Source organism: Camelina sativa, chromosome 4, assembly GCF_000633955.1.
Source record: "Camelina sativa cultivar DH55 chromosome 4, Cs, whole genome shotgun sequence".
Classification (NCBI taxonomy): domain Eukaryota; kingdom Viridiplantae; phylum Streptophyta; class Magnoliopsida; order Brassicales; family Brassicaceae; genus Camelina; species Camelina sativa.
The window spans coordinates 5,896,764-5,908,116 of record NC_025688.1 but is presented as its reverse complement, the minus strand read 5'-3'; the positions used below and the strand labels follow the sequence as shown (position 1 = coordinate 5,908,116).

The 11,353-nt window shown below is 36.6% G+C and overlaps 2 protein-coding genes and 1 pseudogene across 2 annotated transcripts; all 3 read right to left on the bottom strand.

Moving 5' to 3' along the window:
- LOC104783578 (putative FBD-associated F-box protein At1g55030) lies at positions 48 to 1,176 on the bottom strand. The gene is made up of 3 exons (XM_010508718.2): positions 329 to 1,176; positions 110 to 247; positions 48 to 56 (listed from the first exon to the last, which is right to left on the bottom strand). Exons 1-3 carry the CDS (start codon positions 1,172 to 1,174, stop codon positions 48 to 50), a joined length of 993 nt encoding a protein of 330 aa, XP_010507020.2. The 5' UTR covers positions 1,175 to 1,176.
- On the bottom strand, positions 3,725 to 6,870 carry LOC104783577. Its single transcript, XM_010508717.1, has 5 exons — positions 6,409 to 6,870; positions 5,028 to 6,234; positions 4,377 to 4,482; positions 4,191 to 4,290; positions 3,725 to 4,114 (listed from the first exon to the last, which is right to left on the bottom strand). The coding sequence occupies exons 1-5, from the start codon at positions 6,868 to 6,870 to the stop codon at positions 3,725 to 3,727; spliced, it is 2,265 nt and encodes a 754-aa protein (XP_010507019.1).
- On the bottom strand, positions 8,731 to 10,367 carry LOC104783575 (annotated as a pseudogene).

Genomic DNA, 11,353 nt, shown 5'->3' with positions numbered 1-11,353 from the left:
GGGGGGGGGGGGGGGGAAATACAACGCATGTTATTACTATATATAGATCAGCAAATCTAAAAACCAAGCTGGCAATATTACAGACATATATGAACATTAATTTGCTTACATTGTTGAGTTTGAGGACTTGCAATTTAGGAGAACTATCGAGCATGAGGGTAAGAAGATTCCACCACGTTACTTTAGTTGTAAATAGTTCCAAGTATACAAGATGGTTGAAGATGATGCTACGGGTAGGAAACTTCACCTACGAGCATGAGACAATATTAGTACAAAAAGAGTAATGTAATAGCAACGTAATCGATTACAAGACAACATGCAAATCTACCTTCACGGGTGATAAAGCCAAGGAAAGACGTTTGACTGAAGTGAGAGATCCCAGAAGGTTCTCATCGATTATGTTATCTAGATTAGTTAAACTGGCCTCCACCAGTTCAGGTACGTTCTGAATCAAACAAGACTCCGGAGCATTGAACCATAGAATCTTCAAGTATTTCAAAGAAGGAGCACTTATCACATAATGTTGATTTCCACGATAGTTATTATAAATTGATAGTCTCTGCAAGGATGGCACTGCAATAATGTAAGTTTTCACACTGGTACCTAGATCTCTATGCACTTCCAAATTTTCAAGGTTAGGGCAGCCAGATAAAAGGTTAAGAACAGAATCATCGTCGTTGAAGTCCACACCGTCAAGGTGCAGAGTTCTGAGGGATTTCATACACACTGTTGAAGGGACATCCGTAATAGCCGCCCTAGTCTTGAGTTTCAAAGTCTCTAGTGTTTCACAGTTATACAAGCATCTAGGAAACGTGAAAAACGTGTCAGATTCAACTTCGAGTACCAACTCACGCACATTGCGGGCTAATGCAAGTCCAGTAATGATTCCAGTGTCCAGTACACTGTTACATGTACCTAAACGAACATTGAGATGAAAACTCTGTAAAACGGGAGCATTGTGAGAAAGCAAAGTCCTGAAAACATTCCCGAGTTCAAGTCCGCGACAGCAATCAAACTTGAGTTTAGGCAGCATCTTCCAACGAGACTGCCATTGTTTAGACAAAACGCTCGTGGCTATGGAAAGTTTTGTAGGAAGCAGAGACAATATCTGCAAAATCAGAGCTTCAGGCAACTCACTGATCCTGTCCTCATTCACAACACCTACACTATTCATGTTCCCACCATCTCTTTTGCTGTCAAAATCCAAAACGAAACAAGATTAATTAAAAGATGAATTAGGTTTTGAAGCTTTAATTATTGGCACACTTGTAAGAAACCCTAAAACAGACAAAAGAGACTAACCATCGTTTCATTGGATCAGAATTCTGTTGAATTCTCGCACAAACAATACATGCGCTTCTTCGACCTCCAAACGCAAAAGAGAATCAGAAGGTTTCCAAGGACGAGAAGGCCTAGGAGACTCCGTCGTAGCTAGAGAATGGGTCTTTTTTTTTGTTTTTTTGTTTTTTTGTTTTGTTTTAAAACTGGCTTATATATATAATAATAATAATTTCTGTATTAGCCATCTTTTATTTTTAATGATAAAATTAAAATTAAAAATATTATTTTCATTATAATTTTGCTATACAGTATTAACTAAATAACGAGTATTGTTTTTGTTTCATTAAATCCAAAACCAGATGGATTCCAACTAAAACTTGAACCGAAGTACACGTTTGAACTCTTGGCGTCTCGCGGTATAAGAAGAAGAATACTGGATGATACCTGAAACGTGCCAACAAAGGAAACTATCAATCATATCTGTGCCCTCTCAATCATGAAGATGTAGAAAAGAACATCATCCTTCGTTTCTTTTGAAGAAGACGACACTATAAGAAAACATGTTAGAACTGACAAGCAAACCCGTCAGTTAGCCGTCGGAAAAAAGGATTATCGACAAATAACTGACATAATCGTTCGTCAATTACAAATTGTTGGGAAAATAAATTTGTTGGTAATCTGTCAGTTATTTCTAATGGATTTCGACAGCCATTTACCGACAGATTACCGACGGAAAGTATCGTCGGTAACTCTGTCAGTAAAAGTCTGTTGGAAATCTGTCAGACATGCTTTTCCAACAATTTTATCGACCGAAAAATAGCAGAAAATATCCGTCAAACCGACGAAATAACCGACGGTTTAACGATGGAATTCTGAGAAACTTCGTCGTTTCCGACAGGTTTCCGACGGAATATTTCCGAGAAACTCCGACGATTCCGACATATTTCCGACGGACTGTTTCCGATAATCTCCGTCATTTCCGACGGAATGTTACCGAGAAACTCCGTCACTTCCGACAGATTTCCGACAGAATGTTTCCGAGGAACTTCGTCTTTTCCGACGGAACATTTTTTTTTTAAATAGGATAATTATAAAAATTTTATTCTGAAAATATTCATTAAAATTGAAATGCTTATATATTTAAATTCAGAAACTTAAAAATATTCTAAAAGTTAAATTCAGAAACTTAAAAATATTCTAAAAGTTAAATTCAGAAACTTAAACAAATATTATAAAAACCAAAAAGAAAGCAAATTAAGATTCAAGAAAACCTAAGGAACGGAATGTTGTGCCTGCATCTCACTCATGAACGCTGCTAGCTCTGCGTCCCTCCTCTTGTACTCCTGGTCCCTTCTTTTGTTCTCCGTTTTTTGTTCTTCCATTTCCTTTTCCAAAGCTGCAATGCGATTATCCTTCTCTTGCATAACTTGTTGGAACTCTTGGGTGGGAGCAAATGAGAAACCTGTTGTAGGAGAAAACGAACTTGCTTCGGGGAGATTTCGAAAACTCGTCCCTTGGCTTTAGTAGTTTTCTACACATGCATTTTAAATTATATAAATATTACAAAACAAAGTAGAACAAATATTAAAAAAATAATGTTACTTCGTAAAAAATTTCGTTTAATTTCTCTCTTCTAAATTCAACAGTGGACTCCGATCCATCAAGAGATTGTAGCATCTCCTCCTCCCGCCTCCTCGCACTCGTCACAACCAGCTTAGCTCTACCATCTTGTAATTGGCCGGTCTTTTTGTTGCTGTGCATATCATTCGTCAAAGTAATATGGTCTGGTACCACACCATCCCTAACAGTCTAAAAGAACCATTTAAATTATGTAAAGATTGTCTAATTAATTGATAAAGATATTAATTAAAGAAAATATTAAAACTTACAAGTTGCTTTTGTCGGGTAGAGGCGCTTATTGGACCATTGTTGTGGGTAGCCATCCCCAGCCCGCCACGTTCGCTTCTTCTATTCCGAGAACGGTTGCTGGATGTTTCTTCTGTAGCTAGTTCCTCCCAATATTGAATGAAACCTCTGAAGAGATCCTCTTTCAATTTTTTTTGGCACTTTTCCACTCTTCCATTTTTGCTTCCACTCATTCAACTGTTTACTGTATCTTGTCTTGGCCGCCTTCTTGAACGCCGTTCGAACTTTTTTGGTCATATATGGTTTCCAGGTGAAATCTTGCTAAAAAATATAAAGAAAATGCATTAGCCAAAAATATATAAAACAATGTTACAAAATTAACTTGTTAAAGTTGAAAACTTTAGAACAATTACCCAACGATATGGAGCAAGATCTATAACTGTTACCCAACGATCTGGAGCACAAGAAACGCGAGGATAGCGAATGTAGCAAACCTGTTACAAATAAAGTTATGTGACTAATTACGTAAATAGCATCTTTAAATAATTATTCAATAAACCGATAACGTAATCCTTACTTAGTCTGCTTGTGACGCAAGGATGAACGAATCATATTTCACCAACCTACGTCTTATGTTAACGGATGTAACACCAAATTGGTCAACTCTGACACCACGATCGATGTAAGGATCATACCAATCACAAAGGAAAACAACGCATCTCAAGTTTAACATCCCCGGATAGCATACTTCTAAAATCTCTCTAAGGACACCATAGTACACAACATCACTTGTATGATATGATATACCCGAATCGGTTGTTCTCTGCCTACTTCCTTCCTCGTGAATCCGAAATGCATATCCCCTCGTGCAATACCCCGGACAAGACGTTGCAATATAGTTGGGACCGTTTACTATTTCTACTAACCATGATGGAAATGTTTGACCTTTTTCGCTTTCATCGTTAACCTAAAAAAAGATGTTTTAAAAAATTAATAATATTTAATATTAAATTTATATTAAACCAAGCTAGTAAAACACTTACATAATATTTCAACCAAGGCGCAAAATCCCTTTGCTTATGCTCATCAAGCTGCTCCTCGGTATATGTGAGATAGTAAGAGCGTATTAAAGCCATGTAAAACCTATTACAAAACCAAAAAAAAAACAAATTTTAGAAGATATGAAATTATAAATTTAAGTTTCAATTCATATTAATTTTAAAATGTACCTCTCATATTCCATAAAATCCTCACACTTTGTGAGAATATACATATGTAAGTGTGTATACTCTTGCTGCGACAGTTGACGATTCTTTCTTGTCCCACTGAGTCTTCCTACTTGTGTAAACAAGTTAGGTACATATACCGAATAACTAGCCACTTCGCCTCCATCATCATGACAAGTAGGACGTCGTCTTTTTGTACAAACTTGGGCAGGAAAGTAAAATTCGGCAAAATTTGAGGCTTCTTCGTTTATACTTTCTGCTACAATAGAGCCTTCAACTTTGCTTAAATTTTTGACCTTCTTCTTCAGATGAAACATATACCGCTCAAAAGGATACATCTACTGGTACTGAACAAGACCACCAAGTTTAGCTTCTCGCGGAAGGTGTATTGGGAAATGCTCCATAACATCAAAAAAAGATGGAGGAAATATCTTCTCGAGATTGCATAGGATCATTGGTATGTTTTCTTCCAAGTTACAAATACCGTCAACTGTAAGTGTTCTAGAGCATAAATCCCGGAAAAATGCACCTACCCCTGTAGGTAAAAAGAAGATCGGATTAATACTGTAAAACCTCTATGAATTAATTCTTTTACTGTATATATAAATAAATATGTATATAATTCTTAAAAAATGGCGATATTTAGAAATATACCTGCAATTGCTTGGTGGACATTGCTTGGTAAAAGATGCTCAAATGCAAATGGAAGAAGTCGCTGCATCACAACATGACAATCATGGCTCTTCATTCCAGTAAACTTTCCTTCAGCCATATCAACACAATTACGCAAATTAGATGCGTATCCATCAGGTAATTTAATATCGTGGGTAATCCAGTTGAAGAACGCTTCCTTCTTGTGCGTGTCTAACCGAAATGTCGGGACTGGACATCTCCCATTTTCTAGTACATGAAGCGGATCGCGATCACAAATATCTGGCAAATCTAATCTAGACTTCAAATTATCTTTTGTCTTTCCCGGAACATTTAGAACAGTGTTCATGAGGTTGTCGAAGACGTTCTTCTCGACGTGCATGACATCTAGATTATGTTTCAACAAAAGATCTTTCCAATAAGGCAACACCCAAAAAATGCTATGTTTATACCAATTGTGATTGATGCCAGCACCGTAAACAACAACATGTCCATTACCACCACAATCTGTAGTCCTCTCTGCTCCAAAATCTCTTAACTGTTCCAGTAAAATATGTCTGTCGACTTCAGGAGGTGGTGGGTCAACCACTTGCTTATTCTTCCTAAACAATGTCCTCGAACGCCGATAAGGGTGACGAGCTGGTAGAAATCTTCTATGACAATCAAACCAACTCGTTTTACGTCCGTGCCTCAAATGGAACGCATCTGTGTTATCTTGACAGTACGGACACGCTAACCTTCCATGAGTTGTCCATCCAGATAGCATCCCATAAGCTGGAAAGTCACTAATCATCCACATAAGTTCTGCACGCATCTGGAAATTCTGCTTGGTTGAAACGTTATATGCTGTAGCACAATGATCCCATAACATTTTCAGCTCATGTATCAACGGCTGGAGAAACACATCAAGAGATCTCTTTGGATGATTTGGACCGGGAACCAAAATTGAAAGGAAAAGAAACTCTCGACGCATGCACAAAAATGGCGGTAAGTTATAAGGTGTTACGATTACTGGCCACAACGAATATTGCCTTCCATGCTTTCCAAATGGGTTGAAACCATCTGTAGATAATCCCAGGTACACGTTTTGTGGCTCATACGCAAAATCCGGATACACAGATTGGAAATGCCTCCATGCTTCTGCATCTGAAGGATGCGTAATCTCTCCGTTTGAGTTATGTTCTGCGTGCCATCTCATTGGACCAGCCGTCTGCTCAGATTGATATAATCACTTCAGCCTTTCTGTGATCGGTAAATACCACATCCGCTTATATGGAATTGGAACCCTACCGCCTGTTTCCTAATATCTTGGTTTTTGACAAAATCGACACCTTGTCCTATCTTCGTCTTCTCTCCAATAGGTCATGCAATTATCTTCGCATACATCTATCATTTGATACGGCAAACCAAGACCGGAAACCAATTTCTGAATCTCGTAATATGTACCTGGAAAATGATTATCTACAGGCAAAAGGTCTTTCACAAAATCTGTTATCGCATCCACACATTCCTCAGCCAAATTGTAGTCCGTCTTTATGGTCATCAATCTGCTTACAGATGATAAAGCCGAATGACCTTCTCTACAACCTCCGTACAACGGCTGCTTAGCTGCGTCCAACATAAAAAAAAACTTGTGTGCTTCTGCATTAGGTTCATCTAACCTATCAACATTTTGACCCATCGATTGCATGTTTTCCCTATATGCATCATTCACCATCTCAACAGTACCCACACCATAATCTACTTTTGTTCTAGGTTCCTCTACGCTATCAACAATATATGGTTCGCTAGAACTATTGTACTCTGGTCTTTCACCATGGAGAAACCAAATCTTGTAACCCGGCATAAAACCATAGGAATAAAGATGACTCCATACTAAATCAATCCTAATATTGTGAGAAATTCTGCAAATCAAACATGGACATTTCAACTTACGGGTTTGAAGAGCAACCGGTTGTTTACATGCCAACTCTATAAATTCGCATACACCACGAGCATACTCATCACTCAATAAATTTGATTCCGGATCGAGCATCGGTCGTCCATCCACGACCGCAAATAAGAAGAAGAAGACATTTTTTGTTTTTTTTTTCTAAAAAAATTGAGTGAACTTATGAGAAGGAGTGGTTGGTTTTTATAGAGAAAGTAAATTTCGTGTCCGTCAGTAATCCGTCAGTAATTTTGAGGCTATACAACGGCTACATTAACGGATACATTTACCGACGAATTTCCGACGGATATTAATTTGACTTGTCAGAAATCCGTCGGAAAGGGAATAATATAAACGACTATAATAATAGATATATTTACCGACGGATTTCCGACGGATGTAAATTTACAGCCGTCGGAAATCGAATAATATACAAGCGGCAACAACGGATATATTTACCGACTAAATTCTGACGGTGGGTACTGACGGTGTGATTTGGTCGGTAATCCATCATAAATATTGACAGATACTGACGGATTCTGTCTGTCGGTAATTTCCTGACGGAAAACCGACAAATTCTTGAAGCATCAGAAATCGGTCAGTATTTCGTCGATAATTACCGACAGACTGTTGTTCGGCACAAATGCAGTCAGTTATGACCTTGTTTTCTTGTAGTGCGATATGCTTAAGTCTTGCTTAAGATTTTAAATGGATCAGTGAAGATATAAGCATTCCTTTGCGAAAATATCAGATTTTGGAGTTCCAAATTTCATCTCTGCAAAATTATCCATAATCAACGATGAATCAAGTGAAACAAGTTTCAGGGAACAGAGCACTCAACCAGAACATAGAAAACCAAACGAAAATCAAACTTAAACCAACTACGTAACAAAAACCAAATTTTCCTTGTTGGGGACATAAGAACGGATTCGCAATCTCGTAAGCTCCAATGTTACACGATGTCCAGTAGGTTCCATTAAAACCAACCAACCAATGATGTTTATCTTTCGTAAAACTTAACCGTTCCTCAATGTGACACTCTTCTAGCTGGCAGATACCGTAAATGTTTTAGAAGATTGTTGTCTCAATGGTTCACCCATTCCTAGTAATCTAATATGCTAGTTGACTTGTATTATCTTCACTTTGGCTTTTTGTTGTTGTTGTTGTTGGCCATATAAGCTCCTTGCCCCTCAGATTTTGTAATTAACAATGTTCCTTTTGGTCACATCAATTCACATTTTCTCCCAAAAAAACAAAGAAGAAAGAAATTCACATCTTGTTGAGAGCTTTAATGATCTCTATAGACTCCTTTTTCTTTTCACGCTGTAATTTCCACCTACATGGTTAAACCCCTCATTGTATAATAACTATGCTTAATAAAATATTTTTTTCGTCTAGAAAACGTTGAAGTAACATCATAGTAAAAGTGATTTGTGAAACCCCTGACAACAATTTCTAACTCCTCAAGAGTGTCAAGTCCCTCGTCCAAGTTAAGGCAACAATCATTCAGGAACATATTTTGATTGATTCCATTTCTTAAAGGCCACACGATCTCCCTTCTTAAGCCACTCCTCATAACAACAAGGGGAAACTTGATTTATGTTTTAAATTAATAAGCCGCGATAAGCAAAATCCTATGAATTCTATATATGACAGCATTTGCAATTGCCAAAATCTTTATTTCACCTCAACAGAATTTTTTTTCCTAGAAACCGGTTGAACAAAAAACATAGTTAATGTTACCTGTGAGAACAAAGAGTCCTAATATATATGTTTTCATTTGAACAGAAGCTGGCATGAACTCGAAGCCCTGACCATACTATTCAAATCCTCGACCATGTTATCTCTCTCTTTAGGATCAGTGATGTGTTTTGATAAGGACAAAGTTGCTGTTTTCAAACGATTTGAGTTACTTAGAATATATTTCGCCACTTTGATCTCCTCTTCTTCTTTCCATTCGTACCCTATCCAGTTGAATGTCTCGAGGTGAGACCACAAACATTCAGGAACATTCTTTGGTTGATTCCATGTTCCAGGAGCTGGGCTTTCTTTCCAACCGATAGGCTAAGATCAGTGAGGGGGAAACACATGCAATGTATCTTATTATTAAATTTATCAAACCTTAAAACCTAGCTGGAAAAATTGCTGATGGATGAACTATATGCTTACGTGCATGAGCTTTAGGACTTGCAATTTAGGAGATCTATCAAGCATGAGGGTAAGTAGATTCCACCACGCTGTTTGTGTATGTAGCTCCAAATATACAAGCTGATAGAAGGTGCTGCCGGTGGAAAGCTTGACCTGTGCATGAGTCAGAATTAGCACGTAAACAATATAATAACAAAACTAAATTAATTGCAAAGGAAAACCTGAAAGACGTACCATCAAGGGTGGCAATTCCAAGGACAGACGTTTGACCGAAGTTAGAGATTCCAAAAGGTTCTCATTGATTATCTTAGAGACAACAATGATTATTGCCTCCACCAGCTTCCTCAAATTCTCAATAAGACAAAACTCAAGACCATAACCACAATTCTCAATATCCAAGTATTTCAAAGAGGGAGCATTTATCACATAGCCCGCAAGCGGCTCAAAATAGCTGTAATTATAAAATTTTAACCTCTATAAAGATGGAACTGCAATAGTGAAAGTCTTCGCACTGTTCTCTGGTATTCGTTGCACTTCCAAGTTTTCGAGCTTAGGGCAGCCAGATAAAAGGTTAATAACTGATTCATCGTCTTTGAATCCCACCATGATAAGCTCCATAGTTCTAAGAGATTTTAGACAAAATGTTGAAGGGACATCTATATGAACACTATAAGTGAGTCTTAAAGTCTCTAGTGTTTCACAGTTGTACAAGCATCTAGGAAAACTGAAGCGTACATTCCCATCGTAACATTGAACACCGAGTACCAGCTTACGTACATTGCGGGAAACAGCAATTCCAATCAATACTCCAGTATCCGTTACGTCAGATTTATCTAACACAACTGAGAGATGAAAACTATGTAGAACGAGAGCCTTGTGTGAAAGCAAAGTCTTGAAAACGTCCTTTGAAAACGTCCCGAGTTCACGGTTGTGATAGTAAGATTGGTTAGAATGGAACGCGAGTTTAGGCAGCATCTTCCAATGAGAGTGCCATTGTTTAGACAAAACGCTCGTGGCTATGGCCTCTTTTGTAGTAAGCAAAGACAATATATTCACAATCAAGGCTTCAGGCAACTGACTGATCCTGTCCGCATTCAAAACACCTTGATTATTCTTACTTTCACCACTCCTTTTGCTGTCAAAAGCCAAAATCGAACAAGACAAGTTAAAAGACACGAATTGGTTTTAAAGTTTTGGAAAATATATATGCTGACCATCGTCTTTCTTTTCTCTTTGACAAAGAGATATACTAACCATCGGTTCATTGCTCAAGCTTGAATTTAAGAATTCTGTGTTGACTGTTGCTGTTTAATTTAAAGCTTTTTTCCAAACAAAGACGGATCTGCTTGAATTGAATAGGTAGCGTAGCGGAGACGAAGATATTAGACTGCGGACGTTAGGGTTTCATAACTCATAAGGCTTAGTATGCTATATATTAATCTCGTCCATAATATTGAACCCTCATGCTGAATTCATCTACACTAGGTACTAATCCGCAAAAATTGCTGGCTGAATTTTTTTGATGAAAATTTGTAATAATTTATTTTGGTATTATGTTATTTATTAATTTTTAAAATCTAAGTTGTTAAATGGAAATAATAATGTTAAAATGTTAGCTATTAAATTTTTAATTATTAAAATCTTAGCTATTAAATTTTTAATTATTAAAATCTCAGCTGTTAATTTTTTAATAATATTTTTCTTCAAGTACAAATTAGTTTAGATTTGAATAGATTCTATTTACTTTTGTAGATTTAATTTAATTTGATATGTTAATGATTTTTTGTTTATTAATAATTAATAAAGATTAATTAATTAATTAAGGTTTTCTAATGACAAGTGAATGTAGTTTTTTACACATTTTAAGGTTAGTTTTATATTTGTACTTCCCAATTAATATAGTAAGGTTTATTAAAAATTAATATTTTAATATAATAGGCACAAAATAATACTTAAATAAATATACTAAAATCTCTAGTATAATCTTGAAGGGAACTATTTATACTTAAAAAAAAAAAAAAAAAAAAAAAAACCCTTCACAAAACCCTTAAACCATAGCCAAAATGTTGGAAAATTCCCTCCTACATGGTTCAATCCCTCATGGCCTCATTGTATAATAACTATGTTTCATCTAAATGTTAATGGTGTCTTATGTTTTTCGAAAAGAAAAAAGAAAAGATCATTGGAAACCAAGTACTGAAGTAACAACACAAGTAAAAATTATTTGTGAAACAACAGAGATCAACACTCT